Source organism: Quercus lobata, chromosome 4 (genome assembly GCF_001633185.2).
Source record: "Quercus lobata isolate SW786 chromosome 4, ValleyOak3.0 Primary Assembly, whole genome shotgun sequence".
NCBI lineage: Eukaryota > Viridiplantae > Streptophyta > Magnoliopsida > Fagales > Fagaceae > Quercus > Quercus lobata.
The window spans coordinates 25,434,794-25,457,765 of NC_044907.1; the positions used below are offsets into that span (position 1 = coordinate 25,434,794).

At 36.1% G+C, this 22,972-nt stretch overlaps 1 protein-coding gene across 2 annotated transcripts; it reads right to left on the minus strand.

Moving 5' to 3' along the window:
• Positions 1–1,111: 1,111 nt before the first annotated feature.
• LOC115987020 (sister chromatid cohesion protein DCC1) lies at positions 1,112–5,128 on the minus strand. Of its 2 annotated transcripts, none has more exons than XM_031110458.1 (4): positions 4,955–5,128; positions 2,723–3,049; positions 1,698–2,624; positions 1,112–1,596 (listed from the first exon to the last, which is right to left on the minus strand). In XM_031110458.1, the coding sequence occupies exons 2-4, from the start codon at positions 2,968–2,970 to the stop codon at positions 1,494–1,496; spliced, it is 1,278 nt and encodes a 425-aa protein (XP_030966318.1). In that variant the 5' UTR covers positions 2,971–3,049; positions 4,955–5,128; the 3' UTR covers positions 1,112–1,493. The 2 variants fall into 2 exon arrangements, with proteins under 2 accessions (XP_030966318.1, XP_030966319.1); XM_031110459.1 differs by having other exon boundaries at positions 2,723–3,143.
• Positions 5,129–22,972: the final 17,844 nt, after the last annotated feature.

Below are 22,972 nucleotides of genomic sequence, written 5' to 3' on the forward strand. Positions count from 1 at the left end.
CACGTAGCCAAGATATTTAAAATTATCATTCTCTAATTGGAGCAACAATTTCGGAGGATAAGGTTTGTTGCAAACAAGCAACAAGTTCTCATAAAACGTTAACTCTCAAGTGTCAAATTTGTCGCTTGGTGTTGAAGTTGAAACAAATAATTGATAACACGCAAAAGTTTCTATGACAAGTTCACATCTGGGGTATGAAATATGAACGTTCAACTTCAATATTAGTGTAAGGTGTTCAATTTTCTCTAAAATGATGTAAAACATCATATATTTTCTCATATGAGGATGAAATATTTAAAATCAACAAAATCTACACGGTGCAGATTTGTAATTGTTCATGAATCAAATTATTTGAAATCAATTATCATTCCTTTCAGAAAAAAATAATTATCATTCCTTATTTGGTGTAATGAGAGTTTATTAAAAAAAAAAAAAAGGTGTAATGAGAATTGTAAATCACATGATATTATATACACCACTAAAGTTATAAACTAAATTACAGCTATTCTGCTAAGAAATAGAAGCATAGAACCTTTCAAAGCAAATAGAGACGAAGCCTAAAGATGTTGATGACTAGGTTGTATGGTTGAGCATTTTTTTTAAAGCCAATTACTTGAATTTATGGATCTACTAAGAAGACACCATATAGTACAAAACAAAACCCTTTTCTGGCAAAATTTTCTGGCAGGGACATCAAGAGAAGAACTTCAAAGCTGTAAAGCTCCTTCCACTTATTAATGCAGGATTCATTAACAAAGACATTTGATTCAAGGAGAATAACCAGTGTTTCTTAGTTTTGATGGGGGCATGGAAACAAAACGAGAATCTGGCAAAGTTTTTTCCATGATTTTGCAAAAAACGGAGACTAAAGAGAAGGAAGTAGCAACACATCTGTTCTTGATGTCTTTAGACTGAAGCACTGCCATCATTGCCAGCAAGTCAGTTAACAACTTCATTCAGCTTCCAATAAAAGCAAGCAAAACATGTCTGCCACAAACACTCACCTCTACACCTCTACCGTATAATGTTATGATCACTGCTAAAAATCATATCTCATGGTGTTTGGTAAGTACATCCATTGCTGTAAATGTTATCAGAAATATAGGTCTACTAAGGAGGCCTACAGGAAAAACCTCCTAGTTATGACATTGATAATTCAATTTGAAATGTTAATATGTCAATATGTCCTAGTTTTAACTTTAATGATGTTCTAAGGAGACATCAAATGATTTTCAACCACTACAAAGCTTTGTGAAAGAGAAAGTTAAGTTTACACATTGGCTAGGATCATATGGGCTATATTAACAAGTTGGTGATTTTAAGTTCTATTCCCAAGACTTAACTCTCTCAAACCATTTATAAAAAGGGCACATGCATACAGGCACCTGAAATATTATGACACCATTTTTTTTTTTTTTTTGGGATAATATGAGTATCCAAGGCTTTTAGAGCACCTGACTATCTTACTCTGATTTGTATAAATTGTGTTCGAACTATCTTGCACTGAAAACTGGTTCTGCATCCTGGGTTGGTTGTGATCTTCGAGTGTATTTGAGGAGCAAACCTTCTGAAGACAGACCAGGTACACTCAGATCCCTGTTCGATAAATTTAAACAAGGAAAAAAAAAAAAACTAATTGTGAATAAGAACAAGAAAATGGTAACAGGAAAAAGGATGGCAAGAAAACAAAATTCAACCTGATGTAAGGCTGTAAATCCTTCCACTCCCATTTTGGCCGCTCTCTAAAAAGGATGGAGAAACGCTCAGCAGGTGAAGATGGCAAAGAAGAAACACTGAAGGCACGAATCCAAGTCTCGACACCAAGCCTCTCTGTCAAAACTTCGCCTTCCAACATGTCAAAGCTTGCTTGCATCCCTTCTGGAATCTTCTGCATCCACTCCTTCATGAAACTTTCCATTTTCTTCTTCCCCTCTTTCAGAATTTCCCTTGCAAAATGCACACATACTCGCCTCTCATCCAATTTCCACACCTGCCTACTCAAATTCTCATCCACCTTATTACCATACACATGCAAACAATGATGTGCAAGTTTGTGAGGATACCCATCTGATTCTAGCATACTCACTACTTCATCTTCATTAAGTGCATCAAGTGACCAGTCATTTATTACTGAATTGTGCAATAGCATCCTCAGAATTGTGTCCATGTACTTCACATCAACTATTCTCCAATAACCACCAATCTCCACCGCTGAAAGAGCCTGTAATTCAGACCTCAATTCCTCATCACTAGCTTGAACCTTTTCAACAAGATCATCCCATTTATAGAGTCCTGTATTACCTTTCTCTACCACCTCCAAATCCTCCATTTCCAAGTCCTCCTGGAACGTGTAAGGATTCTCAGAGAGAAGCAATTTAAGCTTGTCAAGTCTTGGAGCAACTTCAACAAGTTCCATGTTACCAGGTGCGACTTTGATAACAGATGCAACACCTTGTTGGTCATCATCTTTCCTCTTACAATCTAAAGAATTTTCACAAAATTCTGTTTGATCTGAAGGGGGTATAAGGAATACAGAATTAGAATTACCAACAAACTTGATACCATAAGTTTTTGACCCAGTGCAGAGAACTGCATCTTCATCAGGTTGTCCTCTTAAGGTTATCCTAGAAAAGAACACGTTAGATTATATTGAACGTACAAAAAATTGGGAATCAGAGAGACTAAATAAGACCCTAGAATTAAAATGAAGCAATATGCTTACCTTTGTTGAAGGATATCTGGTAGAAGTTTCTCATCAAGCTCAAGGAGGATCAGGTCATCATGAGGACCAAATAGAGAGTGATATGCAATAGAAATTGAAGAGCTGGGTTCGAGATTTAGAACTGCTTCTGCTCCTCCATTACCTGACTGTGTTTGCTCCATCTCTCTCACAATTATGATTTGTAATATCAAAATGAGAATCGTAGGAAAACCTACACTACAAATCCTCAACTCCAGGGACAAAAGCATTGACAACCCTTCTTGGATAGCTTATCAATTGTCCCATTGTGCTCACAATGCTTGAAAACTTTGTCAATCATGCTGCTATCTGCAGTCAAATTTGAATATGCGAGTGAATTCAAGAAGCCACCGTAGCTGGGTTAGTCCTTTAAGAAAACTTGGACAACTAACTGACTACCAGTCTGTCATATATAAAAGTCACCAAAAAGAGCAGGAAATTCAGATATCAATGTTGCCAAAAGAATGCAAAGAAAACTAGTAACCCAATTAAATCTCCTTTTGACATAGATTTATAGATTCTTCCAAGGATTGGTATCTTGAATGCAACATATTATCACCATGCAATTATGTGAAAATCATGGTCCTGGGAAAGGCCTAATACATGTACCAGTCAAAATAATGATTGCTCAAGCAAATATTTTCCACCCAATGGAAAACTACAATGTGGGAAAAATTTTCAGAAAAGACCGCCGCCAGTCCTAATGGTCATTGAAGTCAAACACCCTAAAATAACTGTAATAAACAAGTCCTTTACTTCAAACAGACAACTTATTACAGACAGTAATTAAGAAAAACACTAACAATTTGCATATAAATCAAAAGGGGAAAGGGTGTTTTGATCTAGGAAATTGAGCATTTCCAGATGCTAAATATTAAACTAATCTCACAAACTAAAGCTGCATGACACAGAATATTCCATGTGTTGTGAATATATCATGTGGAAATAACCCATAAAACAAAACAGGTCTACAAGACTACAAGGGATAATGTGACACCAAAGTCAGTGATAACTCATACATTCTAGTGCACAACTCATAAACAATATCTATGTTCAGTATTACTTTAAGCAAACTGGGAAGTAAAACAATATAACCAAGTATCAATATTTGCCACAGAGTTGCAGACAAAAGAAGCATAAAAAACTAACTTATACAAGAACTTGTTATTTTAATGCACATCACAGAGAGCACAACATAGAGAATGGAACTTTGTATGATGATTTGTGCCCTCTACCCTGGCAACATGCCATGGATTCAAGTGCAAAAATCAACCTCTCCAAAATTAGGGTCACTCAGCCTCCCAATTACCTCTCCTAGACCTTACATTAACAGGAGTCGTGCGCATACAACCTTTTTAGCACGAAGTACACAAGAAGCAAGTCAAATGACTGCATCACCCAAAGAATCAGCTGATACTTATTTTCTGCAGAAAAGCAAACTATGTAGAAGGAAACCGAAACCACTTTTAAGCATTGTAGCTCATTGTAATTACTTCTTACCAGAGTTCTTATAACCTTGATTCACAAACATAAATAAATAATTACATATACTCTAATTCTTTTTTCTTCTTAATCTAATTGATTTATGTGATCTAAATGAAATTCAATTACTGTCCCAATGTTAAAGATTTTTAACCTCCACCCATTTCAAAATATTATACAACCATACAACACATAAACTTGTAGTGCCTGATTTCGCATCAAAAAGTCAAAGTCACAATGTAATGAAAAAAAAAACCCCATTTCTACCTTTTCCCTTTTTTTTTTTCTCTCTACCAATTACATTTCACTAAACACACTCTTTGAATTTACATAGATTAAAAGTTTCCATTCCACCCTAACCAAAATCCCTAAACTAATTTCACACATTTTCGCGCGAACACACACAATTGAGACAAATCTTCTGATTTAGAGCTCTTACCTTTTTTTACTTTTTTTTTTTAAAAAAAAACCTAAAATTTTGAGATTCGAAATGAATAAAGATTTCACTATATATCTAAATTTTCCCGCGGTTTCTCGACAACCAAACAGTGCGCTTAGAGAGAGAGAAATGAATTGTGGATTTCACATTTTCAACAACGAATTTAAATCCATGAGTTTCATGATATAAATTTTCACACAAAGAAAACATTTTCATTATTATTATTATTTTTTTAAACGAATAATTTCACAAAGAATATTAAAAAGAAGAGAATAACGAAACGTTGAACTTACAGTTTGAAATTTTGCCTGAGATTTGCCGGAGAAAGCGTCGCCGTTTTTGGAAGCGTTAGCTGGGTAGGGTTTCAGAGAGTGTTGAGGTTGAGGGTGCGAGTAAAAGCGAAGTTAAAACCCACTTTTTGGATGACGCCGCTGGGCTGGTTGTTAGTAGGCTCTGTCCTGCCCCTGTTTTTGTTGCTTAGTGTTGTTTTTGTTTTCCCTTTTAACCAAAAAAAAAAAATGCGAAGTTCAATTTTTTATTTTATTTTATTTGGCGCGCTTGCCCTCCTTTTCTAAATGCTAATTACCCGCCATTTTTTTCCCTAGTGAGCAAAAAATGCTATTTTAGGACACTGAAAAAAATAATTTCGCAAGTACCAAGTCCATAATTTTTTAATACCTAGTTACCGTAGACTGTTATCTCTAGCAATTTACTGTAGCTAGATGTGATGAGAATATGTTCAAATATGTGAGATACAAAAATAAAGAAAAATATATGCCAAAGAAAAAATAATCACAAAGAAAAAATAATCACACATAAGACAATATTTACATGATTTGACAATTTGTCTATGTTTACAGAGTTGTAGGGATTTCACTATTCTCAAGGAAAAAATATAGAGTACGGTAGTACAATTTTCTCTCACTGAAACAACATCAAACCCTAATCTCTAAAACAACAGTTTTTATATCTTGTGCTACAGCTTGGGCAGCCCAAGCCTCCGCTCCATGGACTAAACCTCAGAAAATCTCTCATTAAAAACTGTAACAATATTATTTTGGATCAGATAATAATCCGAATCAAGCACAACTAGGCTCCACAAAGCCCAACAAAATGGTAAACACAAAATACGTTATTTAAATGAAAGTTAAATAGAGACTTGTGGGGGGAAATGGGTTTTTGCCCTCTATTTTTAAAAAATCCAGCACAATGTTCCTATTTTCAAACTATTAAGCATTGTGTCCTTATTTTGAAACTCGATTTTTAAAAAATCAAGTTTCCAATAGAACTCGATTTTACTATTTTCGAGTTATATGCTATTTTTGCCATATTGGACCAAGCAGATGTGGCTTTTTCAGGTTAAAAAAATCCAGCTGGAATTCTATTTTAATAAAATCAAGTTCCTCGGGAAATTTGTAACTCTGTAATTGGAAAATTGAGTTGCTTGTTAAATAAAAATAAATTTGAATGTGTAACTAGATATCAGAGATACCAAGTTCCACTGAAACTAGCATCCCTAAGCTCTAGTCTTTTCCTTCAGTAGGCCATCTCCTCTTCTTTCTCCCTCAGTTGTGGCAGAGCTCTTCACAAAATCTCAAGACCAAAATCGAAACACAACCAAAAAAACAGTATCATCTAACGAAGAAGCTCTAACCCTCACCCTCAACCTTAGAAATTAGAGTTACAGCTGATTTGGGTTTTATCCTTTTTGCTGTATGAGCAAAGGATTAGAACTGCATTAAGGTAATTGTTTAATCTAAGTTCAATTTTTTTGGGTTTTTAATCCTTTGAATGGGTTTGAGTTCTGATACTTGGGTTTTATGATTGCATCGCATACACTTTTTTGTATTTGTTGTTGGTATACAAATGCATAAGTTTAGGGTATTTTGTCAAATCCTCATGCCTTTGTTCTTTGCAATATCTTTCTAGAGCTGCATGGTGTTTGATTATTATAATAGGGATGATTAGTGAGTCTGTTGGCAGATCTTGTAGTGATCTGTTGTTGCTTAAAAATTAGATGATTAGTGGACTTATTTTAACCTTGGTGAATTCTATAGTGCTTCTGTAGTGAATCCTATAGTGAAATTTGTTTCTTGATATGATCAGATGCCTATAGAATTATGTGGTATGAGTTAATTTTCCACATTGCTATTGAATAACGACTTAAGAGCCATTATTCCAGTTTTTCTCATTCTTTTGGTTGTTGCTGACAATATTACATTATTGTCATCTCTTTATGATTAGGTGACCTTTTGTAAGTTGTGTCACCAAGTGTGAGTCTTTCACACCCCCAAAGTAAGAAACACGACATTTGTTCTTATTTATCAATACTGTCCTTTTTTTTTTCTTGGCATTACCAATATTGTTATAATCTCACATACATGATCTCCATTAAGTACACATTGCAAACCATTTTTCTTGTTCTTAATAGTGTAGATATTTTTGTCTTGTATAAAGTATCCATAAATAGTCTTATCCTTTAATCTGTGACCTGTGACGACAAGTGAATCATTTATCTAGTCATGTGTTATGTATATGTGTTAAGTTTGCATACTTTAAGATGAACTTGCTAGCAATCTAAATGGAAACTTTTTTAACTAAAAATCTTGAAGCAAATTAATTTTCTGGAACAATCCCTCCAAAATTTAGGAATTTGGTTAACTTAGAAACCTTGTAAGTTCTAAGCCATTTTTGTTACTTGTATGTACTAGTCAGTTTATCTTCTTAGATATTAATTCACCTATTTGAGTTGAATCTGCAATTTTGTGTTGCTATTGCTCTGTTTGTTCTGGTTTGTTGTTATGTCTGCTAGTTGTAACTTTGTGTCCATGAAAGTTACGATGTGTTTACAAAAAAAAAAATGGAAAATGCAATTTGTGGTTACTAGGAATAGTGGAATTTATCGTTGTATTTAGTGAGAGAAAGAACCATGGGTCGATATTTGGTATTAGACATAATAAAAACAATGGAGCTCAGTATAACTGGTTTACATTTTATTTTACTATCCATTTTGCAAATAATCCAAACAAGGTCAATATCTCCTTTTGTGGTGAATAGTTAAGTGTCATTTTGTTAATGTCTAGCTAAGATCAATGGTTTATTAATATCATTGCATGTGTGTCAGATATGCAATCATTGTCAGACATGGAACTTGGATCCAAGAATGTCAAAATCTTAAGGTGGCAAGCAGATCATCGATCCACTTGGCTATAGGAAGGCCCTATCAACAATCAAATACATATTTGTACTAAATTCCGAGCATTTGGTTATTATTTTGATGGTGAATGATCCCCTTCAATTAGCAGATTCAATGGAAAGGGGATTTTATCACAAAATAGAATTTGAGTCTACCCCAACTTGAAGAGTTGTTAGAGTTTTGTATTATGAAAGCTTGGAGTGACTTCTCTAAGCTTTAGTCCTCCAATTTGTATTCATTTTGGTATTCTCTCTTATTTGATTATTTGCCATTGCAGTAGTTTATTAAGAACTCTTCAAAGAATATTGCTAATCACTTGCCAATTAGTGTGGTGGGACCTAACCTATGGTTTTCTTTGACAACTAGCCTATATAAGTGTTTATTTATAGATATTAATGTCCAAGGAACTACTTCACCATCAATATTCAAGGTAATTATGCTTTTATGGTAGATATTTGGTGGTTCTTTGTCTTGTTAAGAATTTCATGAGTGATATATGCTACCTATAAGTGGGGATTTATATATACTACTAGTACTTTTGTTAATAGGTTTAAGGTTTATAATTTCATCCTCGTCTTTTACAATGGTCACTACCGGCAAGAGGTTTAATGTTAACCCAACATTTGCATCTTGTTTTGACTTTAGAAGAGAGTGACATTACTTATATAGCTGGTTTCCTAGCAAAAGTTCAAAACTATTTTTAGAGATTGATAACAATAATTGTAAGCATATTTTGCAATGGTTCATAACTTCGTTCTTGATTAGACACATGTCAACATTTTGATAGTTTTTATGTTTGTGTTGTATTTTTTACCTTCAAATATTCAGCACTTAGGGTGTGTGCAAGAGATGTGGCAATCTGAGGATGATAGCATGCTTAAAATGTAAAGGAATTGGTATACTCAAAGGTGGACCATTTGGTTTTAACATTAATGATGACTTGTATTGAAACATTAATATCACTGATGTTATTGGGGAAACCATTATATATTGCATTTTGGGTAGTGGATTGATTTCCCTTTTTTCAATCATCATAGAATATTTCCAACACTTATGAGTAGTTTTATTGCTGTATATCTCCATCATATATTGATATATCTTCATCATATATTGTTGTTTCTCATTATTATATAGTAGTATTATTGTTAATTTGTATGCACTTTCTTAACCCAATGTTCTTCCGTGTGCAGCAAGTGCCAGGTGTACTAAAGTGTCGGTGTCGATCCATTTCATTACCTCAGGGTGGGTTAGATCCACGAATCACTCGTTGTATCAATGAGGCGGGTTTTGAAGGATTATTTCGCGTCCCAGATTTGGCAATTGATCACGTATTGATCATTGCTTTGGTCGAGTGTTGGTATCCGGAGACACACACATTCCACTTACATCATGGAGAAATGGGTATCACCTTACAAGGTATTAAGGTGATGCTAGGAGTTCATGTGGATGGTTTTCTCATGGTTGGGAAGACAAATTTGATGTGGAAGGACGTGTGTGAAGAGTTCCTAGGTTTTACTCCTCTACCCTCAATACCATATCCCAATGAAACAAGTCCATCCTTGCTGGGGCGAGGATACAAATCAACTGGCTTGCTGAACAGTTTAGAGTTCCCCTAGCTGTGGATGCCAGTGACGTACTAGTGCAGTAATATGCCCACTATCATGTACTTGTTCGGTTGGGGTCCACATTGTTTATGGACAAGTTGGCACAACGGATCTAAATCATGCCTGGATCTCAATCATGCCTCTATAGTTCTTCAGCCTAATCAACGATGCGAAGAAGTACAGTTGGGGTAGTGCAGCCTTAGGATGGCTCTATAGGCACTTATGTAAGGCATCAAAACAAGAAGGCAAAGCAGATTGGAGGAACACTTATGTTGGTGCAATTGTGGGCCTATTCAAGGTTTCCACAGATATGCCCAATTACGAGGTTGCTATAACAGCTGGTGTAGGTAGGTACCCTCGCCAATAGGTATGTAAATTTTTATCCATAATTTGTTTTAAGTATTTGTTAATGAATATGCATCTTGTAATGTTTTAAAGTTGTATTGATTTTGTGTAAATAACTAATGAGCATTTGACCAAACTGTATGTTTGCTAGATGGAATGGGCCAAAGTGCACCACACAGTATGCCACGTATGTCCTAGTGGTGTGTCGTGCATCACTGTCTTCAATATGGGCACACCAGGTATTCTACTACTTTATGTCATGAAAATATAATTATGATCTACCTACGTGGGTTTATGATTACCGGAACAATTACACACCTTTTTCATTTAGTGCAATATTAAAATCTCTCAAAATCACAAAATAGGTAAAAGATGAAATGCTTACTCTATGAAGTAAGGCCCATATGGGTTTATGATAAATTGCAGTATTTTTATTACATGATGGATACAAATACTTTCAATTTTCAAAAATCTATTTGCACCATTTGTGTTAGATATATAGTTGTTATGTATGACATTTGTGACACAAATAAATTGTTATTATATTTTTTTTTCTTGACCATTTATTCAGATTGTATGGGAGCCATACGATACAAGAATATGTTGGACTCTCTACCCATATATTGCACTGTCGACCAACATATATTGAGGTTCGTTGTGCCTTTTATTTTTGGGCAGTGGAGGAGCATCCTCCGGAACATGTCTTCTGTTAGTTTGGGATGAAACAACTGCCATTGGGTTTTGTGGATACTTTAGCTGCACTTCACAATATATCATTACAAAATAAATATGGCAAGGATTGAGCCGTAGAACATGCTATCTATATTCAACAATGGGCCAATCGAGTGCAATGTGTTTGTGATGCACCAATCTTGGATGGTGACATAACGTACCTTGATGCTTACATGAAGTGGTATCTTAAAATCACTAGATGATTCATTACATGAGAGTTTGCATATTGAGAAATCTTGGTAAGACAACAATTCAATGGTTCTTTTATGGATTGATGATATATGTGTGTTGCTGCATGCTTTCTTTTCCACCCTGTAAACATTACTCCCTTATTTCACAAGTTAAGTCTAATGTTAAATTACTACTAACGTGCGAATGAAATTCTGATATGTACAATCACCTTAAGCGTACACTGGAGATTATGTAAGAGCTCAATCAGGTGACGTTGGAGAATGCACGTGCGGCAAGCAAGACGAGTACACGGGCCATAGGCCGTGGCAAGCGAGGCGGTGGGTGTCGAGGGCATGGATGCTATGGAGGTCGTCGGGTTATATGCAGTGAAAAACTCAATTTCTGGATTATCGAGTTTCAATTAATATCTCATTGCTCTGAGTCTTTATCTAGTTGGGTGATGAATTTAGTAGCTACGTATTTGGAATACTTTTACTTGCTATATATTAACAAGTTTGAGTTTACTTTTCATTTGGTTTACAATATCTTATTTGAAACCCAAAACTATTGTACGTTATTTTATTTTATTTCTTGTCCATGAGCATTACTACATGACACATGGTAGCACAACATTGATGATATACCCTATATCTATAATGATATGAAATGAAAATTTTACAAATTTTCAAAAATGGGTCCATCATGTGTTGTGCACATATATTTCAAGAAGAATACATCACTAAGTTTGAATGTGCGTACTTAAAAATTATAATTGCATCAATATAGTTCACATCAATTCTACTGCCTAATAATTACATCTGTTTATCATTAGGTTCGTTATGGGTTGTCATTATTTATATGTTTACTACGATGGGGAGGCATATCATCATGACTCGCATGGTTGTGATACCGAGGTTCTTTACAAAAATAGAAGTTTTTTAAAGTGAAACATGGGATACACGTGAAAAAAATTTCAAGGGAAAATAATAATAGCTTTGGGGTTGAATAAGGATTCGCATATCATATCCATTGTATATGTGCTTCTTAGCAACTGGTGAATACCTAAATTTTCTACAATTCAATTCAATTACTATGTGAAGATGATGTGGACATGATGTTAGTAGTGATTAAGTAGACACCTCAATTCATAGTTTCCGACTTGTATGTAACTATTGAGGCTAGGGCTATCCACGGGTCGGGTAGGGTCGGGTTTAAGCCTGACCTAGACTCGACCCGACTGGATCGGGTTACCAAAAGTGTGACCCACAACCGACCTGCTATATGGGTCAGACCCGACGGTTCGGGTTATCGGTTGAACGGGTCGGATTCCTCAGGGAGGCGGGTTTGGGCTTCGAATTGGGCTAAATTTATGAATTTGGATGATTTTTTTTTAACTCATCTTTGACCCGACAAATCAAATCAAGACAATTATGGTTTCATATTTGAATCCAATCACTTGGTCTGTTTTGGTCCTCTAATCTTTGAATCAAACAATCAAACAGAAAAGTATAGAATCAAGCACATGAAACTCTATGGCAGTACTGCTAAGCAATCTTTAAGTTGAACAAGATGAATCCCTAATTTTCAATAAATTGAACAAGATTAAAAACCCATATCTCAAAAAATTAAACAAGATGAAATGCCCATATCTCAAAATAGAGAAAAAGATAGATGAAAAAGAAAGAAAATATATTTGAGGCCGAGAGTCTTGAGACTAAGAAGCTGATCCGTGAGTAACTGAGCATGAGAAGGCTTTAACCTATGGTGGAAAGTGAGGCGAAGCCATAAGCCCGTGATTGTGGAATGGTGATGAGGTGGCGGCCAACTAGGGTTTGGAAAGGAGTGTATCCAGGGAGGTGGAGGGTATGGAGTGAGGGGTTGAGAGTTGAGACTAGAAACTTGAGATTGAGAGCAGAGAGAAAGGAGACTGAGATTGAGACTAGAGAGACTTGAGAGTTGAGATTGAGAGTAGAGAGAACGGAGACTGATATTGAGAGTGAGATTGTGAAATATTAGAGAGCTGTGACTGTGAGATACTGATATTGTTTGGATTACCGAGTATAGGGAGAAGTCTGATGGGATTGAACACTGATGCCATTTCAATTTTAGGCTTTTAGCCGTTCTGATTCTTCTATAGTTCAAGTGATCTGATGTTTGCTTTGGTGATTTGATCTCTGCTTTTGCGTGGAAGGAAGACTCTAGATGGTAGATGGTGCCGTGCAGTGCTCAGTCTTATCATCCTCAATTCACACGTGACTAGATGGTAGATGGTGATTTGATCTGATATTGTAATTTTTTTTCTCTAAAACTTCAGTTGGGTCAGGTTATACGAGTTTTTAAACCCTTAACCCGCTACCTGAACCAAAGAGTTGGGTTTTATGAGAGAAGGACCTAAATCCGACCTGCCAAGGGCTTTGGGCTGACCCGATGGGCTTCGGGTCTGTCGGATTCAGGCAGTTTGATCGGGTCCTGAACCCGTTGGACAACCCTAGTTGAGGTTGTTAGGTTTAATGTTGGCGAAGATTCGTAGCATACTAGTGGAGTTGAAGTGCTACAATCAGTACCAATTGATGTGTATCCTTCATTTACACAAGACACCCCTTTGCCCTCAAATGTTCAACCATGTAATGAAGCTGATATGGATAATATTGAAGAAGCTGAAGTGTTAGGGGTAATACACACACGTGAGGTACAAGGGTCTACTCATAAAAATGAACATGTTCAAACCTATGTGGTTGAGGCATTTGATATTGATATTGGTTGAGATGTGTATGAAGAGTTCATTGATAATGATGGTGCTGAGGACAATCCTGGATTCTTTGATGAACTAGAACACAATGTGGACACATGCCCCATTCTAAATCCTACACTCGAATGGTTTATAACAAACACATGGAATAATATTCATGACCCATCACCTTCTATGGAAACTTGTCTAACGAGTTGGCAAGAAGGAGACTAATCAACTAAGGGGATGCTATTAAAAAATAAGGCTTTGGTGCTACATGCATTAACCATGTTCTTTGTTGAGTATAATAAGAAATATTAGTCCATCAAGTCAGACTTTGATAGGTTGGTAGTAAGTTGTGTACATAATGCATGTCTGTGGTCAGTTTGAGCTATTTGTAGCAAGAAGCACAACATGTGGAAAATCACAAAATGTAAGGGTCCCCACACTTGCTTATCACTCCAGGTAAAGCTTGATGGAAGGATGATGGATTCGAAGTTCATTGTTGTCACACTTGAGATATAGATACAAGAAGACATTTCAAGAACGGTACCATGCTTACATTGTCTTCTGCATGTGAAGCACAAGCATTCGACATCTCACTACAAGGTCTGGGACACGAAATAGAAGGTCATTGTGGCTATTTATGGGGATCGATTGGATAGCTGAATTCATCTTCCAATACCCAGCAACGACCCATTGCGGTGAACACATCACATGACCTATAAATTGAATAATCCATTCCATAATATGCCATTCATACTGTCTGCAATAACATTAAATGATCAAGTTAACAATGTGTATTAACTATTGATAAATAAAGTAAAACTGTATAAGATAGTACGCGACAAAGACATTCATAAATTTATGTAGTAGTATATGCATTAAATTAAATGCTAACACTCTCATGTGGCACAGAACATAAATATATGAATAATCGTACCATCAATTAAAGATGGAGCTCTATCAAAGTATGCTGCAACTATGTAGATATAATTGCTTAAACTATTGCACACGTATTGAAATATCATCGTAACATTGGGAACATGGGTAATCCTATTCATATACTGTTTTACTAGCCTGTATTGAAATGACAAGACCTGAAAATTCATATATTTTATAATCCTTGGATCATGAACTGAGGTTGTAAATGTACCACAATATTGAATGGTTTATTTCTACCCTATTAGCTTCTTAGATTGACTAAGGTATAAGTTGCTACACCTCAAAATCAAATTGTATTGTGCGTAACAAGTTTGAATCTACTTCAACATATGTATTATCACAAGTTCCAATAGAGCAACAACTACAGACATACACAGATCACTATGGAGAGAAATGGATTGGAAAGAAAAGAGATTTCATTGATGTTCCAATATACACGTATGAGAGTCTTGGAAGTGTTGGACACATCATGGTCGACAAACCTATACAACTGAGTATAGATACCACCATAATAGAGTTCACCATAGCAGAATCACTGTGATCAACGCTATATGAGAAGAGGTGTGAGTTGAAGGTGTATTGTCGATGGCACGAGTTACGAGTTCCTAAGGCACGTTTAGCCAAGTTACCTAGCGATGAACCTATCAACATACTTACTCGTCTTGAAAAAGAGAATAATCAAATGCAAAGACGACTAGACCATTTTTATGCAATCCAAAAAGCTAGGAAAGGCATAAGAGCGAGTCATTAAGTCCATTAATGAAATTACTTCGTTAGATGATGACAAAGATATTTCAAACTTCTCAAATTCAAGCAATGATGATTTCCAAGAAATTTCTACCTATAAAGATTAGATGTTGTTGTTAATGTTTAGACGTTTTTAATGTCTAGGTGTCATTGTTAATGTCTAACAATGGTGATTATGTACGTTCACTTTTTCAAAATAAGAACTTGTGCTTACTACATACACCTTCGATTGAATAATGCAAATTTTATTTGATTTTAACATGAAGTATGATATGTGAGTCCCATAACCTATGGACGCATATTAAAAAAAACCAAGAACTGCATCCTTTTTCATAGTGAAATTGAGTTCATTATGACCACTTTTATTGCCTTTAAGAGGCCATTTGTTAATAAAAGCCTTCTTGTATTATCAACAATACAAAATTACATCAACAATACCTAAATAATATTTATCATAATATTGTCAAAATCAACTAGCTTTTGTGTTCACTGGGGGGGGGGGGGACTTTTTCATTTTCCCATTTCCTTTTCCACAAAAAATGTGGTGTCCCTTAAAGGGGAAAATAACAAGAGTCACTACCAAATTAAGTTCCTTCATTTCACTAAGATACCTCCTAAACTCTTAATAACAATTTTAATAAAATCTCAGCCAAATAAGATTTATATTTCATTGCTTCTTGCAAATCTAAAAAATTTCATTTTTTGTACTTCAAATTTACAATACCAAACAACCAATACAACCCCAATGTACTCACATAATGCTCATTCAACCAAATACCTATGCACAAACAATACAATATATCAAATGAAAATATTTCCCCAATATGCAAATACATTTTGGTTGATAAACCTTTGCAATATCTAAAACTATTCCTCACCTACGTCAGAAAATTTTCTATATGCATCAAATTATGATATGGGTTTTGTACCTAAGATGATAGAGAGATGATCACTTGAGAGAAAACACCGAGTCCAGGGATGTATAGCTGTGGAGCTGTGAGAAACACTGAAGTTAAGGATATAGAAATGTTGATTCTAAACAATCTGTTGTGGATATAGCATTAGTGAAACTCAATTTTTTTCTTAAATTTGAGTTCACTTTTTTAAAAATCCCAACATAACTCGATACTTTTAAAATTGAGTTACAGACACGACAAAAAAATTTTAGTGTAACTTGATATTATGAATATCGAGTTACATAGAATATTTTTTCAAATTCGCGTGAAACACGGTCTTACAAATATCGAGTTCAGCTTTGAAAAAATTTCCAAGGACTAAAATTGAGTTTTAGCTGAATTTTTTCAAAAAAATTTGGGAAAAGCCACGTCTACTTGTTCAGCGTGGTAAAAACTTACCTAAAACTTGATAATCATAAAATCGAGTTACATTGAAACTCGATTTTTAAAAAATCGAGTTCCAAAAGAGGGATACAATGCTTATTAGTTTGAAAACAAAGACATTGTGCTGGATATTTTAAAAATAAAGGGCAAAAACCCATTTTTCTCGAGACTTGAGTAGTAAAAGAAAGAATATTTAAATGAAGTGGTAAAAGAATAGAGTATTTGATGTTGGGTATATTGTAAATTGATGTTTTAAAATATGTAAAGTAGCTGAGTTTTTAAAAACTAAAATTTAATGTGAGTGATCTTATGTTTAATTCTTCTAAAAAATTTAAATTTATTTTTTTCTTAAAAAATTACTTTATTGATCAAGCAAAAACAACATAACAACAAGAGGGAATGGGCTAGGGCTATCTCCAACCATAGCATGGACAACACGAAGTGACAGAGAGGAAATGGGAGCTAGCCCAATCCAAGACAAAAAGGCCGCCCATTGGGCTAAAGAGGTGGGTAGACATGTTGTTCTCTATATAAAAAAAGAAGAATATAACATTAACAAAAGGTTAAATTAAGACTATCTTCATTTTCAACTTTGATAATGGATATATATAACTTTGACCTGAATACTGTTATTAAACCAGACCAGGAAAAAGAGAGGAAGTGGCCCTGTATAATATTCAAGCCCACACAACAATGGGTCCTGGCATAGTGGAGATAGGAATTGTTTTTGTCATTTTATAAGGTGGCCCATCGGGGCAATATGGGCAAGCCCATTAGCCAGCACGAGAAGTGAGAACATGGAAAGGATTCTTGAAAGAAAAACATTACAACAGTACTGGATCCATATATCTTCCACAATGGGCTCAGTGGGACACAGAATTGGTTTATTGACATTAATTCTGTGTCAATGTCTCCAAAACCCCCAACCCCCACCCCCCCTCTTAAGGTTTGGACTCTTGTTTTTATTTTTAATTTATTTTTATTTTTTTTAAGAGAGTTTCAACTTATGACGTTCATTCCCGATGATCATTTTTCATCATCAGACTAAGACATCAATCAATTTTTGATGTAAGTGGGGATTAAACTCTAGATCTCTTATACAATCATCAGAGACTTTATCAATTGAGTTAACTGGAATCCACCCTTTTTTTTTTTTACTCTAAGCAAAGCAAACATGGTTCATTTAAGTTCTAACTGCCACAAGTGAGATGTGTATATATGTTTTGTTGATCTCCCTAGCTACCATATTGCCAAGGGTTCCAACTGGCTTTGATATTAACTTAAGATTTTTGGTGTAAATTTCATGATAGTTTTCCTTTATTATTACTCCATTGGCTCCAAGTTGTTGGTTTTGTGTTTCATTTTTGGGATATCTCAAAATTGTCTTGTTTCTAAAATTAAAAATCATTAATTTACTGAGTTTTTTATTATGCCCCTATAAAATACAAGCTAAAATACTATTTTGGTCCCTAAACTTTATTAAAAGTTTTTTTTTTCATCTCTAAATTTTAAGAAGTTCATTTTTCATCCCTAAATTATTGAAAAGTTCATCTTTCATCTCTAAACTATTGAAAATATTTAATTTATATCCTTAAACTTTACTAAAACTTTGTTTTTCATTTCTAAACTATTGAAAAATTCTTTTCTCATCCTTATTTTTGTCTCTAAACTATTGAAAAACTCTTTACCATAATTATGCCCTTAAGGAATGATTGTTGAATTTGATTAGTTTATCAATTCAAGGGTGATACAAATCAAACTTTTTTAAAGCAAGCATATTCACCATTAATACAATAGTGCTAAGTGGCCTCCTTCTCAATGCTATTGCAAGTATGTAGCAAGTAGATTTGTGCTGGTGAGGAGGCTTTAATTATAAAAAGTTGGGTAGGTTCAATGTGAAGATGACAGTCCACACAGGACTTCAAGCCCATGTCTATATTAATTTATGTAGGTAGCATTATATGCATTACAATAAAAATGACACACTTTATAGTTATACCCATTAAATTCGGGTTTGACCGTTCAAGTGATGAGAGTTTTGTACCTCAACTATCATGGTATCAACACATGGTATTTTTGGTTGGAGACATAAGATTCAAATCTAATAATAACTTATCACTTAGATAGTTATGAATTTTTTTGTGTTTCTAAACTTATTTAGGTTTTTCTTAAATTGGTTTCTCAATTTTTAAAACTTACAATTTACACTTTCAATTTTTATAAAGATATCAAAGTGCCCCACCTATTATTCTTCATCACATTTTTCTGTTAACTTTGCCAAAAAGCGACATTCATGATTAAAAATAATATTTTAACCAAAATTATTTTACAACTAGGCAAAAGTACTAAAGCAGTCTTAAGGAGAGGCTTATCCTGCATATTTAAGTTTAGCCATTTGCCTTTCACCATTTTTCTACTTTTGGGCTTCGTTTAGAATTCAATTTAATAAAATGAAGAAGAACGAATGACAAAGGTTAATTTTGATTCATTCTCTTGGCATATATGATCATCGGATAATATATTATGCTAGTGCACGATATGATTTGCTGATTTGATTGCCAATTAGGCATCAATTTTAAAAAAATTATAGTAGTAAAATATGATACAAAGTATATATTTTTCCTTGGCTGGCATGGTTGCAAAGACATGCATTTCTTTGAAGTCATACCAACATGTCAGTGCCAGGGCATGCTGCCTAGGCATGGCAGCCCACTGTGGTCATTCAGCCAAGGCCGTGACATGCTCGCGTGAGCACGCAGCCTAGGCCACGCGGGCATGTAGCCAAGATGTTTAAAATTATCATTCTCTAATTGGAGCAACAATTTCGGAGGATAAGGTTTGCTGTAAATAAGCAACAAATTCTCATTAAACGTTGACTCAAAGAGTCAAATTTGTCGCTTGGTGTTGAAGTTGAAACAAATAATTGATAACATGCAAAAGTTACCATGACAAGTTCACATCTGGGGTATGAATGTTCAACTTCAATATTAGTATAAGGTGTTCAATTTTCTCTAAAATGATGTAAAGAGTCATTATATTTTCTCATATGAGGATGAAATATTTAAAATAAAAAAAATCTACACAGTGCAAATTTTTAACTGTTCATGAATCAAATTATTTGAAATCAATCATCATTCCTAATATATATATATATATATATATATATGATGATTCCGAAAAATCACTAGTGAGTCACACAGCCTTTACACACTTGAAACAATACTTATGCAACAAAAAGAGAAGACCTAACAGAGAGCACCGGTGTGGTGCCAACCAAATACTATCCGAAGGTCAAGTTAGAACTTCTCACAACTCTAAAGTGCCAGAGCTGGGGTGAATTATGCGTACCTTTTTTCTGAGAGTCTTTGGGTTTTTATAGTAGTGTAGAATCAAACTCCTTTGCTTGCGTCACAAGTCTTTTCCTTATGGAGAAAATCTCCATTAATTTTCTCCATTAATGCACGTATATTCCAGAATCCTCTTCATGTTAGAATTCTATTCATATTGGGACTCTATAGACTAGGGTTAATCTTGAGACGCAAGTCGTTTCCATTTAGGGTTTTTTGGAAACCACATAATGACCAGTTGAGCGCCATGTGGCCTTTTGATTCATCCATCCTGTGTCCGTTCACTATTAGCCCATTTATCTCGCATTGTCAAGTCCATCTAAGTTAATCCGTCACCTCCAATTTTCTCCTTCTTCAGTTGCCCCCTCAACCCATGGGTCCGTGATCTCTAAGTGGAAGGACTCATGGGGTGATGGTTCAATCCGGCCTTTTGAGGAACACCCCTAGCCTTGACAGGTTGGCCTAAGATCATTAATGACGAAGGACACGTGGTGTTTATTGAATGGTTGCTTACTTGGATCAAAGCGTCCCTTCGTCTTCCATGCTGTTCCCTCTATATAAACCAAACTCTCTTCCTCTCATTCCTTTACTTTTTACTGAATTCTATGATTAGAGCGCACCCGTCATCATTGTAAGACGAACATACCATTTAGCTGTTGCATCCGTCATCAACGCCTTTTTACCGCCCAACTTCAACTTGGTAAGCATTCTTTTCCCTTTACTTAAAAATTTTTATGCACTTTTTATCTCTAGACTTTGTACTATCGTCCTCCATTATAGTCCCGTCAGAGTCTTAGGATTTACCGTCATGTGTAGGTCATGTCTAATGCGTCGAGTAACCAGTCGTTTATCTGCGGGCTATGATGAAGTGTACTCGTCAGGTCATAAAGACCTTGACAATCCGAGTGAAGAAAGGAGTCCGTCAGCCAATTCTCCTTCCTCAAGGGATGAGGGTTTGGAGACGGAAAGGCCAGAGGATGACTCTAGTGAAGGCCTGGATGATGCTGAGCCCCTAATTTAATCCATCATGGGTCCTGATGGATTTAGGGAGTTCATCATGTTACCCATATGGACGATCAATGACTTTACCTCTACAATTAAAGAATCTCACTTTAAAACACTTAGGGAGAAGTACCAAATCCCCGTCAACATACCCCTCCGTCTTCCCTACATGTCAAAAAACTGTTCCTATGAGGGCGTTGAGGGTGTCGGGGTTTATGAGCAGATGCTGAAGGCAGGGCTCAGATTCCCCCTAAGTTCACTTCATCGTCAACTCCTTTAGTATCTAGGTTTGGCTGTCACCCAGATATCCCCTAATGCTTGGAGGGTCTTCCTCGGCGTGGAGGTTTTGTATGGGGCTATGTCTGACGGAGCACGGAGGTTGACAGTGAAAGAATTCTTTCACTGTTACCGTCCAGATGAGATTGCTCAATCAAAAGGCATGTATAGCTTTGTGCCTAGGAGCCCGTTGTTGAGGATTGTGTGTGAGACCCTCGACTCCAACAAGAACTGGAAGGTCGGTATTTTTTCATAGAGGGTGACGAATGGATGTGTTTTCCTGCTGACACTGATCATATGCCTGTCGACAAAACATGGGGCATACTGGCCCCGTCTGGTATAAATCTTTCCATATTTAGTCTATAGTTTTTAATTAATATGTCACTAACCGTCTTCTTTTATAGTTTGGGATCGTCCACAAGTTTCTCTAGAGGAGTGGAGTTTTTTGGAAAGGATTTTTAGCAAAACCAAGCTTGAGGAAAGGACGTGGGCAAAGTTGGTCACGCTAGACACTCTTCACTGGTATTGTGACGAGCCAGAACCAACAATAGCCGCCCGTCGATACAACGCTTAAGTTTTTCAATGTGAGTCCGTGGCTAACACTTGGTTTTGATTTTTTAATTTTCACTTATGTAGCTAAGTGTATCCGTCCACTTTTGCAGAGATGGATGCCGCTAAAAGGAGGGCCTTCATTAAGCAGTAGGATGCTATGCAAAAAAAGCAAGGGGGTTAGACCTCTAAGGGGCCGGGTTTAGCCAACCTGTCCTCCAAAAGGAAACAACCAGAGAAGATTGACCATCACCCCCCTAAGAAGCCTAAAATTATCCCTGAACCCATCGTGGGGTTGAAGGCTGAGGGCAAGAAGATGATCATTAAACCTGGCCCGGGAAAGGGAAAAGGACTAATGATGGGTTTTGATCCTTTTGCTGAAAAAGTGCCCGTCCTCCTCCGTGAGGACTCAAATTATGTGTTGGAGCAGCTCTCGTCCATCATAACGGTTGACGATTATGAGGACTTGAGCAACCACGCAATCGAGGCTATGGGGGAGACGGGTCTTTTTTGCATTGCTTAGGTAATTTTGCAACCGTCTACTTTTAACTTTTTCTTTTCGTCAACTTTCCTGTTACTAACTCATCCGTCTTCGGGCAATGCTTATGATGAAGGGGTTAATGGGCCGTTGCCTTAACCATGAGACGTCATTGGACCGTATATGGGAGAAGGCGAGGTCGATGGAGGATGAGTTGAATGAGCTGAAGGCCTAGAAGGTAGTCCAGGAAAAGAGGCTTGCCTTGGCGGAGCAAGTTAGGGATGAGTTTGAGAAGATGACGGAGTAACTAAAGCAAGTCCTGCAAGACAAGGAAAAGGAAATCTGGGATCCTAAGGACCGGCTCCATTAGGCGAAGGAAGAAGCTGTACGAAAGTACCGTGACTTCGACACCCTTCTGGCAGAGCTTGAAGGCTCATTTGCTGAGGGTTTTGACGACGCCCTCCGTCAAGTCAAGACTTCTTATCCTGACCTAGACGTGTCTCATGTCAATATCAACACCCAGGACCAGACCTCTATTCAGCCCGTCCATTCCGAGAGTACGAATGAACTTTTTGCTGATGATACCCTGGCCAACGATCCTCATGGTGACGGAGGAGATGTCATTGAAGGCCAAGCAAACCCAGATGGTGATCAGGCCCGTCACCCTGAGGATTTAATGGTTGAAAAGAAGAATGAAACTCCTGCCCAGATTGCGTAGTTGTTTTTTTGGTTTGTAAAGATATCGGAGAATAGCTTATGTTTGATTTTAACCGTCATTGAACATTTCCCTTTCAGGGCTTTAAGTAACATTTACTTATTCTATTATCCATCTACTTTTATGACTTTAAACA